At 36.1% G+C, this 18,179-nt stretch overlaps 2 protein-coding genes across 2 annotated transcripts in view; both read right to left on the reverse strand.

Annotated features, from left to right (window-relative positions):
• Positions 1-18,179, reverse strand: part of LOC123700458 (nucleoporin 88) — a 118,758-nt gene that overhangs the window by 65,952 nt on the left and 34,627 nt on the right. The gene's annotated exons all lie outside the window — the stretch shown is intronic.
• LOC123700457 lies at positions 8,633-12,730 on the reverse strand. The gene is made up of 2 exons (XM_045647668.1): positions 10,186-12,730; positions 8,633-9,749 (listed from the first exon to the last, which is right to left on the reverse strand). Exons 1-2 carry the CDS (start codon positions 12,316-12,318, stop codon positions 8,679-8,681), a joined length of 3,204 nt encoding a protein of 1,067 aa, XP_045503624.1. The 5' UTR covers positions 12,319-12,730; the 3' UTR covers positions 8,633-8,678.

Consider the following 18,179-nt stretch of genomic DNA (forward strand, 5'->3'; position numbering starts at 1 on the left):
AGTAGGTATAAAATAAATACAGAAATAATTTAATTCCTACTTTTGTAATAATAGTACGTACTTTTATAATCAATTAAGAAATCAGAATAAATCGTCGATCTATTTCTGCTTTCATAATCGCATAACCCTCCCCATTACATCCGACATATCGTACGACACGTATCGTACGCTCTAAAAGCCCCACCATCGGCACCGTGAAATAGGCTTCGGTTTTGTGCAAGTTATTAGCGGGATTTGCATGTTTGTGATTTATTGTTTTTATACCCCGCGACTCAAGACACCGCGCGTATTCCCAACGAGTTTTATCGTTAAGAGGGATTCCTATAAAATTTTATACATCCCGTTTTGCATTGAAACGCCGACAATACCGTAATACCTTTTATGCTCATTGTATTTTTCCATATTGATATTATTATTTCTTCTGTATGACAGTTAAAGATGGGGTGCGGTGTGGATTGAATTTAATGTGTGAAGGAAACGGTACCTACGTGTTCTGTTCAAAAATGAAATAAGTATATTTACGAATGAAGGTATAATATTATGTACAATAATATGTCTGTCTGTTTTTTTTAAACACCACCACGCGTCGTTCGTCGTTAAATATAACAAATTATAGAATTTAATCAAAAACGGAAATAATAGGTGCATTGTCTTACATTCTGTAATGTGTGATGTGACATTACTTTATTGTTATTTGTTGCGAATATAGTTTTACATGTTCTGCATCAAGCAATAGGTTATGAAACAATGTATAAGAGTAGTAAACTTTTTGCAAATATTGCTTTACATGTTCCAAAACGAACATTATACTTTGAAATAATGAAAAATATGTACTTACTTCCTAGAACAAATACAGTTCAAGACCAAGTTGTCAAAATATTTATCTACATGAACTTCTACCCTCAAAAGCACCCAATATCATTACAATTATCTTCAAAAACGCCAATACCACTAAAATCCAACTAATTACCCCGTAGAATCCACACTCGGTACTAATCTTAGCTAACAAGAATGCCTGAGATTGAACCAAGATGGACGCCGGAATGCAAGCGGATTGCAATTGGATTCATCCCAGGCTATTGAGATGGAATTCAATTGAGGTGCCTTGTTTATGATGTTTCTAAAGGTATTTGAAATCGAATGTATATTTTTAGTAAGGCACTAATCACTAACTGTTTCACAGTCTTTTGAAGTTCAAATTATATGCATTTAACACGAAAACAGAATTTTATAAAAATACAACATTTCGAACACAATTCTTCAAACTAAGTTACAACCCTACTGCTATTACTTTTTCTCGTATCGTATTGCGAAATAAATCAACTTAGAAAAATATTGTGATCTGAAATGTCTACAATCCTTGTTTTAACATCTAAACTGCACTATTTATAAACATTATCTGAATTGTAACTTCGTCATGCACTTACTAGTTACTAGTTTTACAAATGTGTGCAAATAATAATGCAAATCGAAAAGTTTCCTATACACATAATTACTTTTCATTCAATAACAAGTTCCATTAACACAGCAAATAATTAGCAAAACTCTACAAAAACATACATCCAATCGTTATTCGCATAATTAATGTATCCTCACATGCAGACACAAAGACAGGTTTACGACGTAGTTCCGTACGAAACAGACAATTCTCACGTCCAATAAGCCGAGCTTGGAAACATCTGTTGGACGCTAATCAAATTAATCCATTTGGAAACAGATCGAAACGTCAGCTTGGACCAGTACTGAAAATAATTTGCACTGGAATGCGACCAGCGTATCTCGACCCCCGTAGGACCAAGAACGGAACCTTGTGGCACCCCCGCATAGAAACGTTCACGGAACCTCGATTTGATGGTCCCGTTTGTACGGAATAGCCGTTATGATGGATCGGGCGTCCACGAGATGGGCTTTTGGCAAAACCATCACTCAATTCGACAATCGTTGTTCGACGGACTGGAGTGCCTTTAGATTGAGTCCATTATTCTTCGCCTGTCAGAAAACAATATTGGGTGTTCCGATCTTATGTATGTATTGTTTCCTTCTGCTGTGCTACAATGCGCATATTTTCCGCTTCACGTTTGTATTGTCTTTGAATGCGAGTGAAGATTAATGTGACAAATATTCTCCTATTGGGTGAATAGCATTCGATATAGTGATATAACGTTAAGTGCATGCTACTTTTACATTTATATTATTATATTAAATTGATAAACAATTACGATAACATAATGTTTTTAAACATTATTCTACCTTTAATAAAGGTGCGAGACGCATTTTGTATGTAGTCAAAAAATACAATATTAATTATTTGGTAGCATGTTCTATTTGATCGCATAAATTATACAAAATTAAGCCTATAAAGGTAACCCAAAAGAAATAACATGTCAGAAACAATAAACCGACACTTAATCCTACAAAACGATCAAGGCACACGTCTATAGCGATACTATCTACATTTAATTAACCGGTCAAACCCAATGTTCGGACCGCATAACATCAAAGGACATCTTAATACGCTCTGAGCAAAATCGCCTCTGACTAAACATCGCCAATATCCCGACCCTAACAATTTGTGTGTCGTCTTCCAAAGGTGAAATTTTCGTCGACGGGTGTCCAATAGTCTATTAAAACGGTACAACCAATAAGACTACATCCTTTGTTTATAATAAACACTTTCTAATGTGGCCGTCTCTTTCCCGTTAGGCGGCTCGCAGATATCCCCGTCGCGCTCGCTCGTTTGTTTTGTAGAAGCATTCTAGTGCATATCTAGGGTACAGCCATAGCAAGAACCCTCAGGAACGTTAACGACATACCCCGAGTTCGCCCGAGGCCGATTCAATTACTACTGTCGTATTATTTCGACGAAAATATGTATGTATTTGTGTACGTTTGTTGTGGTGTGAATTAAATTCTGTTTCAAGTTTATTGGTCATGGATGGTGATAAGTTTGGATAAGGGTTTAAGGGTCTGCACGAACTATGCTCTATACGTTATTGAATAGGGCCAAATGTCTATTAACGTAAAATGGCTTAGGATTATGAAACAAATTACATTGCTCGAAATAAATTTGGTCTATCTGTATGTTTAATAGGATGATCTATCCATTTCAATAGGAGTCTCATACTGAAGAGAACACATTAATACAATCACGTTCCATGTTTATAGTAGCAACCAAAGTTATCACTTCTTAAATGATTCCATATCAAAATTAATTACCAAAACAAACGTTGAACCGCCCGACAATAGTTGGATAATGTATCCAAACATTAGACAACATCTAGCGGCAGTTTCGATACCAGCATAATAGTCTTGATTAACCGCTACCCCGGAGGATACAATTATAGGGCCGATATTGCTCTTAACAACTCGATAAGGTGTTATCGGGAGACCTCAGAACAATTTATGGGGAGTTAATAGTTACCCTTCAATGAACCCGCTCTAATAGTCTCGGTAGCAAGTTTTCATTACACGATTCAATAAATGACCGCAAGGCATAATCCTGATTGATTTTCTGCGGACGGAGTAATTAATTGTGAGACGAAGACTTGAAAGCGTCTTTCGTTTCAAATGAAATTTTGGACAGCAGTGCCAGTTCCTGGCCAATGAGTTCTTTGCACCGCTAATTCAACATTAGATAACCGTTAGACGAGAATTCAATAAGGAAGCGTAGAATAAAGGCATTCGTTCGAATTAAATTGAAAATCTATACGGAAAAAAATCAAACGGGGCGTTGAAGGGCGCTATGAGCTGAAATACAGTGTGAACAACTTGGTTATTTTGAAACAACTATTTATTACGTTACATACATATTATTCTGAACGTTATTGCATAAGTATATATTTAATTAGCGTACTATTTCTTATAACGCTTTTGTATCAATATTGTTTTTATATTTTAACCGTTAATTTAGGTACTTAACTTGCTTGCATTTCATTATTAGAACATTGCATAGAATCTCGAACGCTCTAAGAACAACGAAAGAATGCTCTACGCCTGTTTACACTAAATTAATTTACCATAGTGGGGTTACATTGAGCATTCGCTCGTTTGATCTAAATGCATCGTTAGCCGAAAACATTCGTAGAGTGCACACTAGCTGCCGAACATTTAATCCATGCAATGCATTCACATAAAACTCCTATACCGTACAGTAACGTACCTATATATTAATTTTTCAGAGAGCTGTAGCTCTTGAAACGTCGCCGCGGGCTAGCAGACAGTCGCGAGTGTGGTAGACGCGCTTGTCTGAGGGTGGCGCCATGAAACTGACGGAATACTTTAGGTATCAGGACGATTATCTAGTAGCTTATTTTATTTTAAACTAATATTACAAGGCAAATAGTATATATGGAAATATTAAGTAGGTATGCTGAACAAATAAATTTGAAAAATGCATAAGAAAACAGCAAGTTTTTCTTAGAACTAAATTTAAAGTACTTTTTGCTAGTGAATTATACCTTTTTCATTTTACATTTATTCCTTGGTCTTATCACGTAAAGTAAAATCATGAGCTCATTAACGATTTTCAACGTTTTTTTATGACTTACAACTCTTTACTATATGTTTGAACGTTTCCGCTCAAGCTACGACCACATACAAATTTCAACATGTTTTTCAAAACTTGACATAAAAACGCGTATTTTCTAGCCACACGCCACACACAGCAGACACGATACAGCTCGCAGTAAAATATTGAGTTCGCGTGATATTTAAAAAGATTCTCTAAGTGCTTATATTTTAAAGATTCTCGGTAATAACTTTATTCCTTGATACTTGCTGCGCAGAATAGTTGGAGGGAATTCAACGTACACCTTGGGGAGTTAATTCTATTACAATATTTCCAGGAGTGTAAGTTATTTTCTTAGATAATAAAGAGAAAAGATGGCATCAATTATACTCATAAACACAATTAAAATTAAGGACAAGGAACTAATTAATAATTGCTACGTGTAATGTTACTTTTTAGAATTTAAGAATTTGCATGAAATCTGATCAAAACACACAAAACAGATCTTTGGTAATACAAAGTGATGCTTAAATTTTACCCTTAAATGTTTTCTATACAAGAATAGGATAATATTTAATTTCACGAATTGATTATAAATGAAGGAGAGATGTTTGTGAATAGACGTCGCGGTCGGTGATCAGAGTAGGTTAGCTCATAAAATTGCCTACTTATGTGATAATATGAGTTTCATGGGATAACGTAATGGAATCCTCCAAAAAGATATTTCAAAGATCAGTGCGACCATAACTAGGCCGTTATAACAAATTATTATATGCTCAATAATATTTAAACTTATTAAAGTGAAACTTTTATTTCATCGTCTCAAACTTTTTGGTCTGTGTAGCGCATGTCGCGTGACGCACGATACGTACGATAATTATCGTACAAATACGATAATTTTTAGTTAAATGTCTATAATAGTGTGAAAAAAAGTTTCACTTTTATCGTGGTTTAATAAAACCACACAAATTTTTTTTTTTCCTATAAAGTATTGATATAGTTACAAGTAATAGTTACCTACACGCCATCTCAATCATTGAACTTCCGATTACTTGTACCCAAAAAATCGTATACGAAGGTGCTAACGAACTATCAAGTCCCAGATATATCTACGGATAAAACCCCAGCATCAGGTAAGTTATGCAAGCCACTCGTGTCGAGGTGAATCACCCGACGAGTCCTGGCCTCTCCACCGTGGCCTCCTCGCGCACGTGGAGATACTTTATAGATCACTTTTAGAAAAAACATAGGCATTTCTCTGAGCTATGTGTTGTGGGGTAATGTTGGGTTCTTAGATGATATAAATACAAATAGATTCGTGAGCTGTTTTGTTTAAAGGACCTCGTCAAGTCGACATTTCTCGGAGCATGGAAAAGAAATGTTTGGGATATTTGGGTTTATAGGATACAAAATACTTTTTTTTGAGCTAGGTGTTTTGATAATCCTGATGTAATCCTATGTTCTGAGAAAAACAAACATATGGATTTATAATGGATATGAAAATTGTAAAATTATCTACGGAGCATGCTACGCGAATGGTCCTAAAATGTCGTTGAATTATTAAAAAATCTGACACATAAATTAATCAGCTTTCACATTTCTCATTTAAAAACTATTAAAAAACAAAAAAACATCCTTGTTCAATAGCCTACGATCTAGTTTCTAGTATCCAAAAATATTGTCATTTTCGCATATAAGTTTTTCAATATCTTTCTTCTTAGTCCGAATAAGTATCTGTACACTATCATAAACAAACACGAAAACACTCGTATCTCCCACCCCATATTGTCTTGAAGGGCTCCGACGATCAATTATAAAGGTTTTCATATGCAAATACCGCGGGAGCAATTTTAATTAGGCATTTTGATTGCGTTGTATATATTGATTAGCTTCGTTTGGGAAGGTGCGTTTTATTATTCACGACGTTTGGAAGTTTATGATGGGGTGGCGTAATGTGTTGTTTTGTTTGCTTGGTTTTGTGGGAATCGAGACGAATTCTACGGAATGTTTATACTCTTTTTGAGGGAATTTGTTATTGATAGGAGTGCATGTTGTGAGGTAGAATTTGTTTGAATAGAGAAGGAGACGTATTGAAAGGAATAGTGAGCTGATTAAATTTTTAGTTGCCGCAACGTAGGTGGTCATTTGATATGAACGTTTTATTAAACGAATTCATGTGTGGTTTATTATGTTCAAATTAAATAACAATCTAGCACAGAATAAGTGAAGTTTCGAATAACATTTGTAAATATTCTAAGCCTATAATCATATCACATACTTTTCTTAAATAAATAAAAACATATTGACTGACTGAATAGAGAAGTAACATAAGAATACCTTTGTATTGAGACACCTAAAATAATACGCCATGAATTATGATCGTTCCTGCTAACCTTGTTAAAACTTTTTACGTGTAATCAGTCTTATGCTTTGTAATTCTCTTGTAAACAATACGCTTCACCTCTGTTACAGAACTAAAGATTAACCCACCTGTTCCTTTGCCTTCCTATACCATAAAAAATGGATGCGTCACATTCGCCAAGTTCCTCAGCATCATCACATCCAATTTGCGGCATGCAAAATTACCACAGCACAGACAAAGTAAACTTATTAAAGCTCCCAATACCGATGAATGGTTAACTACAACCCTTGCGGTAACTTGGGCGGAACGAATCGCTGAATTTTTGATCCTTACTGCGGGTAGGGTTACCATGTACCAAGTATACTAATTCCTAGAGATGATATAGGAATTTACGAACTTTCAAAAGTTGATATGCTGGTATAATAGTGGAAATTGCTGAAAGCAACACTTAGGAAATGGGTGTATGAAATTTGTTTGGTAAAGACATTGCTAAAAGAAACACGTTGCAAATGTACTCATGATTTTTTTGGTACATATATCTTCTTAGATTTCGAAGTTGATAAGAATAATGCCTTAATTTATATCTTTAGTTTTAATCGATCTGGATACTGTTATTAAAATTATTCTTGGTCACAAACGTAATAAAGTATCCTAAATGAATATAGGTAAAAGTGTGTATGATTTTATTTTTCTGATCTAGTCGTTCGTCTTGACCGATCTCGATGAAATTTCTTACCTGGATAAACAGATACCTAGTTTTTACTCTTTAACACAACACTTGTTTAAAATAGGATATTTAAGTTTCAGAAAGTTTGCAAAACTTTTTATCCCCTGCCATGCTGATATATCGGGAAAGTTTCGAATACCTGGCAACCCTATCCGGGATAGGGTGTTGGCGACATTATTAACACTTAATATTTAGGAGCCGCGAGGGGAGTGGTGTTTGCTGAGCGATTTCCTTTGTTTGATACTGACTTATCCAAATTCTATTATACTTTCTGTTTCATATCTGCTCAATGTATTGAAGGATTTCTATCTATTGGTTGTATTTGAGATATCAATTAATAATCGTCTCTATAATATATAGAGATAAGTTCGATTATCATTTTTTGATACTGACTTATCCAAATTATAATATTATACTTTCTGTATATCTGCTTAATGTATTGAGGGCTTCTATCTATCAGTTTTATTGGTGTTTAAATATAAATTATATGGTAAAGTTTATCTAGTCCATTGAAGATACGTGATAATGTTTAGTACTAACCCTAATCTGTTTATTAATACGCAGTGGGTCGTATCCACGTAGTTATTATAAAGTGTTTCCTATACATATCCTGATGGTGCAGTTCTCGGATTATAATGTTGATATGTTCTATTCTGTTTCATCATGATATTTAAAAAAAAACTCAAACATTTATTTATTCAATTAGACTTCTTCTAGAAGTGCTTTTGAAACGTCATTACATAGGTATTTTTAACATTTACCACCGGTTACCATTAATATAGTGTAACGTGGGTAAGTAAGAGGGGATTTTGTCCATCAGCCGTTTTTTTGATATCTTACCTACTTAATCTGTAATTTTATCGCCAGCTCGCTTACCTGTAACAAAGAGATATATTTTAAACTAGCTTTTGCCCGCGACTTCGTCCGCGTGGAATAGTGACTTCCGGCAGAAAAGTATAGATAGCTGTGCCCGCGACTACGTCAGCGTGTAACTCCTTGTGTATTATTAATTTAAAATGTATTGGTAATTTTATTTACATCAGGTTCACATGAGGCTTAAGGACCTATAGAATCAAAATACTTTAGCGCAAAGCTTCCGGGTAAACTATATTGAAAGTTGACCCGTCCGGCACGTGAACATAAAGATTTCTAGAACTGCTAACACGGGAAAGAGCAACGTATAACTGACCATGCGAGAAACAACTGACACCGAGATCTACTCCGGCAACATGAAAAGTCTGCCCTTGAGCCTTATTTATTGTCATTGCATAACACACCGATACTGGGAATTGCGTCCTTTTAAATTGGAATGGAAAATTATTTGGTATTAAGGGTATTCTGGGGATAAAGACGGTTTCTCCTGCACCGCAACCTGTTAAAATTTGAGCCTCGATTATATTTTGTTGCAACTGGGTTACTTTTAGTCGAGTTCCATTGCAAAGTTGTGGTGGTCTTAAATTTCGGAGTAGAATAATCGGAATGCCAATTTTTAAACAAATTTCGTGAGAAGGAAGTCCGGGCATATTTAAAGAATTTAAAAATTCTATCGGGTAATTAGTTGCTTCTTGTTCATCGACCATTCTATTTATTGATCTATAAACTTTGCTTTCCCCCTGTATATTCGACAGTATTTTGTTATTAATCTCAGATGCCTGGTCATTGCGAGGAGTTAAAATAGATCTTTCGCATAGCCAGGAATTGTCCCTATTTAATATATTTGTTACGTCACCGTAAACCGACGATATAAGATGTGGTTGAGATTGCACTATACAACATAATTCAGGCGTCAGAATAAGTTTTCCTTGGTGTAGTTGTGGATAGGTACCTTCACCAATCTTTAATAATGAATCAGAAAATTGACTATCATCCGGGTTATCTCCAGTTCTCACTCGCATGTTTATAGTCAAATGCACCGATTGTATATCACGCCACAAATAAGAGCTTTTCAGGCAAGCCCTAACCTCATCAGCTCGGGTTCCCCGTGGTATTACCGGTAAGGTTTGTCGGAAATCACCACAAAATAAAACCGTGATACCGCCCATTGGTCGATCATTTTGTCTTATATCCCTTAAAGTTCTATCTACCGCTTCTACTGCTTTTCGATGGGCCATCGTACATTCATCCCATATGATTAAATTACACTCGCGTAATACCTTTCATTACATCGTCTCAAACTTTTTGGTCTGTGTAGCGCATGTCGCGTGACTATTTTTATTTTGTTATTACTATTTATATTTAGTTAAATGTCTACATATAGTGTGAAAAAAGTTTCACTTTTACCGTGGTTTCATAAAACCACACAACATTGTTTTTTTTTTAAACTAACTTTTATATCTGCAACCTTAATGTAAGATCATTTATCTTCTGATCAAAAACTAACAGAGCTCAAAGCTTGGGGGAGGCTTTTACCCGTACGGGGTCCATATAGAAACCTAAAGAGTACTTAACTTTACTAAATTATATAAACTAGATTAGTACCTAAATTGTTCTACAATGTACTCAAACTGATATTGTAACTAAAATTGTATATTTTTTATGGAACAAATAAAGCTTTATTTATTTATTTATTTATTTATTTATTTTTAATACCTTTGCTTTGTCGCTATTTCTTGAAATACTACAGGTTGGACTTTCCGTGCGATCTAAATCAATTGGTATTTTGAACATAGTGTGAGCCGTTTTACCTCCTGGTAGCAATGTTGCAGCTATCCCAGATGAAGCTACGGCAAGAGCTATTTTACGCTGATTTCGAACATAAGCCAATATTAATTTAGTCAAAAAGGTTTTCCCAGTTCCTCCAGGTGCATCTAAAAACCATATTGTTCCCAAATTATTTTGAACACTTCCGCACACACGGTCATAAACTGAACGTTGTTCTGCAGTCATCATTGGGACACCGTTTTCTAATGTTGTCAGCAGTTCCATTAAGTTGTAACCAATCTCTGCGGAATATTCCCTATTAGTTACCTCTCCGACTGAGGTTGGTGTTGGCAAACCATATTCACATAGTGATTTACCGCCAACTGCTGTTAACTCATCCTGAAGAGCTAATAAGCACTGATTTATGGCAAGATCACGGAAATTATCATTAGTTGTGCCTTCATCATTGTTAGATATATTTCTAAGAAAGTCTTCTGAAAATTTGTCTTTATATTTTTCCCATAATTGTACAGCATCTGACAAATTACAAAATGTAAGTAATGTTACAAATAAATGACGTAACCGTCTTGGATTATCACTAACACAGGATTCTGCTAAAGCGTCATCCCAATGCTGATCATTTTCAAGCAAATGACGCGCTTGGCAAGCTGCATGATAACTGGGATAAACAACATTGTCTACTTTTCTCAAATCTATAAATGAGGTTGGTCCTCGCACAGTATGTAATAATAATCGCAAATAGAAACACTCAGCGTTGTTAGGATGAACGGTGTATACTCTACCAAGAACATGTTCTTTGAAAATACCTGACTCGCCATCTACAGGCCTGCCACGGCGTCTACGATTAAAGACACCTCGTTGCTTATCGTAGGTATAATACGATGGAACTTCTTCATATAAAAGAGATTTTGCAAAATCATCAGTTTGGCAAAGTCGAAAGAATGCTAATAAAGTTGTTTGTCTAGGGTTCTCTAACCGTTCTGTGACATTTTCGGTGTTGAAATATATACGTTGACCGCCTTCAAGATGAACATCCAGATGGGTCACAGGTGGATATCTTTCATGAATGTTGAAACTTAAGATCCGCCACACAGCTTCTGAAGAACTTATATATCTGCCTGACTGAAATCTTGTAACTTCATCATTTTCATTTCTCAAAGCAAATGTAGCTTGGTCACTGCCCTTATTAATGTACTTACAAATATATTTTATTGACTCTACACTATTACACATTTCAACATTTATGTGAGCTTGAAATGCTCTGGACAACACAGGAGAATACGGAACGACCCACCTATTGTCTAAAATAACCTGTTGTCCAGACACTCGCTTTTCAACAGTGAAACCACCAGTATCTCTTGAACGGCGACGATATTTCGGGTATCCATCATGTCCTGTTACAGTTTCTTCCACTAAGGCTTTTGGATATCTTTTAGTGCAACGACCGTCTTGCATGCAAGAAGAATTCACGTTAAATGCACCACATGGACCATGTATCATATGAGTTTTAACAATGTCGTATAACTCGGAATCTGCAATCGGACTTGGAATTTCGGCACTGATTAAACTGTCTACATCATTAGGTCGAACCTTATCTTTTAACCAAAGCAGGATATGTGCGTGGGGTAAGCCGCGTTTTTGCCATTCAACACTATACATATAACACAATACTTCTCCAAAAATGTTATCTTTGGTAAATAGATCTATCATTGATTTTAATTTTAAATGAAAAACTCTTGCGATGATATCATGGCGGTCATGCGGTGCTTGACCCTCAAGAAGCTCCCGAGTGATTTCATCCCACTTAGGATTGGTAGTTACAGTAATAAATAAGTCGGGACGTCCATATTTTCTTACGTAACAAAAAGCATCTTGAGTACGTTCGTGCATGTAGCGTGGACCACCAGTAAAAGAAGAGGGCAAAATAACTAAACGGCCCATATTCACCGTATCATTATCTTGCTGCATGGCGTCGCGAAGGTGCACGTATTCTTCAGCGCGCAGCTGCCTTTGATTAGATCGTATATAAACTAATCTTTCGGTTTCAATTTTTGCGTACATGTCTACAATAAACTGATTGAATAAGCCACGAAAACGTTGCAAGTATACAAACCTATTCCGTCTTACTTGCAATTGGTAACAGTAAAATTGAAGGCATGAAATCTTTTTATTATAAATAGGTGCGCCTGTATGCGGATCAGTTTGGTATAAAGCAAAATTATAACCATCTTCCCCTCGACAATATATCAAAGGATATTGCAAACCGTCGTAAGCCCTGTGGGTTTCGTAAATACGTTGTAAACGATTGTCTCTGGAACGGATAACGATATCACGCCTATCACATTCCTGGTCGACCAATACCACAGCAACTTCATTCGTGGATGGAGCATTATAACGCCCAGGGTGTTCCTGCGTTGGACGCCTATCGGCATTTATAACAATTTTATAATTGTTATCATCATCTCGAGGAAGAGCTTCTAATGCCTATTTAAAACTGCATACATACGAATTAATCTGATGCAACATGTTCTGAAGTTGTGAAATGAGTTCAGCATTTAAATTTGGGAAATATTGATTTCTTATATTCGACTGTTCGTTGTAGTCGGATACAAAATATATTTGAAGAAACTTAGGTTGGTCTTCAGGCAAAAGAGATCCTATCAAATGGTAAACCTGACCTTGTATTTTAAAAGTAGGCATGAAAGGACCTTCGGAGATTTGTTGAGCACCAAAGGATGTCATCTGAAACGCACTATTATAAGTGCGAATGTTGTCGAAAAACTGTTTAGATTGCACATGTTCCCCTAAAAGTAATGATTTCAAAGGTTCCGGTGGGTCTTCGAATGAAGGCAAATTTATTTTACCTCCAGAACAACAGAATCCAGCCGACTCCTTACTCCACTTTAAAGCATTACAAAAAGAACATACCACGTTCATATCGCCTATTACAGAAGATGATCTGTAATCAATTGTGAAATTATAAGCAAACCCACTTTTATATTTGTCTGACCACGCCACCGTATTTCTAGATTGATCTTCTATGTGTACATCTAAGTTATTAAGACTATGACGAAATCTGTCTGCAGTAAGACGGGCCTCTCGCTGTTCGTCCGTTTCAAGAGACCGAATATTTTCGATTCTTAATCTTTCATTAGACAAACTTATTAATCGTTCTTGTGTCAAAGAATTGTAATGTTCGCGTACCGACTCTAGTCGTTGTTCATGCTCATGTTCATCTTCGAGTGATCGAACAATATTATGGTGCACCCTATCATTTGTCAAACGGTCTTCATATTGAGTAAAAGTTTCAGATTCTCGAGATAAAATATGACGTTCGCGGTCAGCTGTGAGACGCAATTCCCTCTCAGTGAAGGTTTCTGACTCGCGAGACAATATATGACGTTCGCGGTCAGCTGTGAGACGTAATTCCCTCTCAGTGAAGGTTTCTGACTCGCGAGACAATATATGACGTTCACGGTCAGCTGTAAGACGTAATTCCCTCTCAGTGAAGGTTTCTGACTCGCGAGACAATATATGACGTTCGCGGTCAGCTGTAAGACGTAATTCCCTCTCAGTGAAGGTTTCTGACTCGCGAGATAATGTATGCCGTTCGCGGTCAGCTGTGAGACGTAATTCCCTTTCAGTAAATGTTTCGGACTCGCGAGATAATGTATGTCGTTCGCGGTCAGCTGTGAGACGCAATTCTCGTTGTGAAGCAGTTTCAGCTGCTCGGGATAACACATGTTGTTCTTGGTCAATGGTAAGCCTTAGCTCTCGTTGAGAAAAGCTTTGAGACGCCCGTGATGTAGCTCGTCTCGCTCTGTCAGCTGCTAATCGCATCTCTCTCTCTGAAGAGCTTTCATTGGCTCGAGAAGTTGAGGCACTAACTCTCATAGAGTTTAACCGATATGCTCTTTCCTCTGCCGATTCTTGAGAACGCGCATTTCTCATCCTCTTAGCATCTCTAGAATTTCGAGATAAAGATGGTCTTTTTTTAGGTGGCATTGTGTATTTTTAATCAACAGTAACTGAAGCTACCTTGCACTTATGAAATCTATTAATATTATATAATATAAACACTACTAAAATAACTAAAATGCGTACCTACTACTACTTATAAAGAAATAAAATGTAAACTAATAATATGCTTAAACACTACCGAAACCTATAGAATAACAACAAAAGAAATCTATAAATGAACTATAATAATTATAGTTAAACACTACTATAATAAATATATGATAATTACGAAAATAAACTATTAATACCTACCAAAATAACAAAGATACGTACCTACTGCTACTTCACTTATAAAGAAATAAAATGTAAACTAATAATATGCTTAAACACCACCAAAACCTATAGAAAAACAAATAATTACGAAAATAAACTATTGATATAATTCAACACTACCAAAATAACTAAAATACGTACCAATTGATACTTCACTTATAAAGAAATAAAATGTAAACTATTAATATGCTTAAACACTACCAAAACCTATAGAAAAACAAATAATTACGAAAATAAACTATTAATATAATTAAACACTACCAAAATAACTAAAATACGTACCTACTGCTACTTCACTTATAAAGAAATAAAATGTAAACTAATAATATGCTTAAACACTACCAAAACCTATAGAAAAACAAATAATTACGAAAAAAAACTATTAATATAATTAAACACTTCCAAAATAACTAAAATGCGTACCTACTGGTACTTCACTTATAAAGAAATAAAATGTAAACTAATAATATGCTTTAACACTACTAAAACCAACAACAACAACAAAAGAAATCTGTCAATAAGGTCGAACACTCTGAACGTCTATTCGCATCAACAGCCAAATATTGTATGAACCTCGCACGCGGACCCGCCGCCTTTTTATAGCTCCCACCGCGAAGCGCGTCGAACGCGGCAACTGATACACAAAAATAATCCTTATGGCATGATTCTGTATTCACGCGCGATGACTTATAGCGTATTTCATGTTCAGTAGCACCTCGTTAAGTCGAACCTCGATAAGTCAAATACCTCCAAATCTAGAAAAAATGTTTTGTTCCTTTCCCCTCAAACACCAAAACCTCCATTACTTGAAATCTTGACCCTCTATTAGTTGAAATAATCACCGAGTCCCTCCAAGCCATTTTGGTACATATTTTCACTCTTTAACCGTTCGAAGAAGTTTAGTTGATCTGCTCTTAAACATGCAATAACCTATCTTATTTTGCGTCCCTCTACTTTTATCTCCAATTCTTAATTTATTTTATTTTAATTGCCATGGCTAAGTGCACGTTTATATTTATTTTTTCTTATTCGCATTTGTTGCACGTATAAAAATGTATGTATCCAAACTGTGGATAATGTTGTTGGTTGGACAGTTATACCTGTATTTAGATTAAGTTTTATTGTACAATTAACCACTGTTCTGCTGTTTATTATCCCTAATAAAGAAAATAAAATAAAATAAAATAACTCGAAAAATTAACTTTCACCTTTGTATCTCGACCATAGCAACGTTTTATTTTACAACCTTTATCTACAACTTGATCATTTGGAATTTATTATCTCTATTGTTCGAACAAAAATAAGTTGCCGACTTTAAGAACTTGAACTTTTTTGTGTACTTTTTATGTAAAACAATCGATGTACAGCTGCTAATGAGCCTTAATAAAATAAAATAAAATAAACTTGCCGACAATGTAAGTACACTATTGTTTCTTAGAAAACATTTTAGGACTATACCATAATAAATTTATGACTCACGTAAACACGTGTTTGCATTATCTGATGACGAAATTATTTTTATTTTAATTGCCATGGCTAAGTGCACGTTCTGATGAGTCTTTTTCCCAGACAGATGAAAAGAACTCTGCGAACATATTACTTATTTTCAATATCTGTATGTGCTGAACGATTACCCAGAGTAAGCGTGGGAACGGACGAAGCGCGTTTTTTGTCTTTAATGTAAGACCAAAAAAGTTTTGTAGATTGGGGTAGCAACGCAACTTATATCGGTCAGTTTCCTAGCGGTCCGCCCCGGCTTCGCCCGTGGTACATATTTACGTTTTCTCTACATAAAAACCATCCTCGTACTTCAAGGAATATAATAGAAAAGAATTATCGAAATCGGTTCAGCCGTTCACACGTGATGCCATGACAACGCGAAACGGGTGCAGACCCGCCGCCTTTTTATAGCTCCCGCCGCGAAGCGCGTCGAACGCGGCAACTGATACACAAAAATAATCCTTATGGCTGCATGATTCTGTATTCACGCGCGATGACTTATAGCGTATTTCATGTATAACTTTGGTGTTTCTACACCGATTTACATGATTCTTTTACTATAACCTGCCCAGGAGTATGAAGAATAATTGTGCCAAATTTGGTTAAAATCCGTCGTGTAGTTTTTGTTTCTATAACGAATATACAGACAGACAGACAGACAGACAGACAGACAGACAGACAAAAATTTTACTGATTGCATTTTTGGCATCAGTAGCGATCCCTTATCACCCCTTCATAGTTTTTTTTTAAATATATTTCATGTACAGAATTGGCCTCTCTACAGATTTATTATAAGTATAGATAAAAATCATTTATTTACACGTATATATAAAATCCATACTAATATTATAAATGCGAAAGTAACTCTTTTTTTTTTTTATGGTATAGGACAGCAAACAAGCAGACGCGTCGCCTGGTGTTAAGCGATACACGCCGCCCATAAGCATCCACTCCACTGGGAAGTGGATGTGTTGCTGTCCTCAAAGGGATTTTGAAGGAGTTAGAAGGTAGAAGGGGCGAGGATGGGGGGGATTGAGGATAGGGAAGGAGAGGATGGGTAGGGGATGGGAAGGGATGTGGGCCTCCGGACCCCTCACTCACCGTACGGAACGCGACAGTAAACTGTCACTATGGCGCCGATCAGAGGCGGCTCGCCCTAAGGAGCGCTGGTGCAGTGAACTCCCATAAATAATTATAATAAAATCATACTCCTAAATTTCATTATTAATATTAATTATTACTATTTAAAATCAATCGTAATCGTAAAAAAACTACTGGCAATACCAATGAATATATTCATCATTCCATCATCCCATACACCTGTAGGTTAATACTGTATCTGTATTACATATAACGCGCGTAGCGGAGCGCTCACGATTGCGCTCCAATGAAAAAATATTTAGTACATTTCCTAATACGAAAACCAATAGGAGTGAAAGAGAAAGTTTGCCAGTGAGTCCTGCGCGTGAAACAGAAGATTTTCTATGAAAACATAGCAAAATTCGGAGCGCCGTTCCCGCAAACGTTGCCGGTTCGTTTTTACCGCGCGCCCGGGCACACAGGACAGCGATTGCGCTGCGCGCTAAACACTCGAGTCAACTTGACTGCACGCGTGCGAATACAAATTCGGGAATTTTCTAATATAATTCATATGATACGTGTTGACTGTTGAAATAGCCTGTAGTTATCAGTACCTATTACTTTTGAGTGTTAAAATGGACAATTATAATGTGGCGTTCATTAAAAAGTGTGTTAAAACGTTACAAATTCGGCTTGAATTGAAAGCTAAGGGACCGCCACGGCCTGAACTTGAACTTACGCAAAAATGTACGACCAAAACGGAAAAATATACGCGTGTGTTTAAATCCGAACAATATGTGAAAACTGAAAACACCGTGGTTGTGTGGTTGTGATGAAAGCAACAAACTATTTTGTTTTCCGTGTCTTTTATTTGAAGCGGGCGCGGCCGGCGGAGGTGAGAGTGCTTGGACTGAAACGGGCGTTGACGACTTCGCTCATCTTTCAATCAAGATGAAAAAACATTCACAATCTCGGTACCATTTAATTTATAGCTTTATTTTCAGTGCTTTATTTCAAGTGATCACCCATAAAATTTTGTCACGAGCCGC

This window comes from Colias croceus, chromosome 19 (assembly GCF_905220415.1).
Source record: "Colias croceus chromosome 19, ilColCroc2.1".
Classification (NCBI taxonomy): Eukaryota; Metazoa; Arthropoda; class Insecta; order Lepidoptera; family Pieridae; genus Colias; species Colias croceus.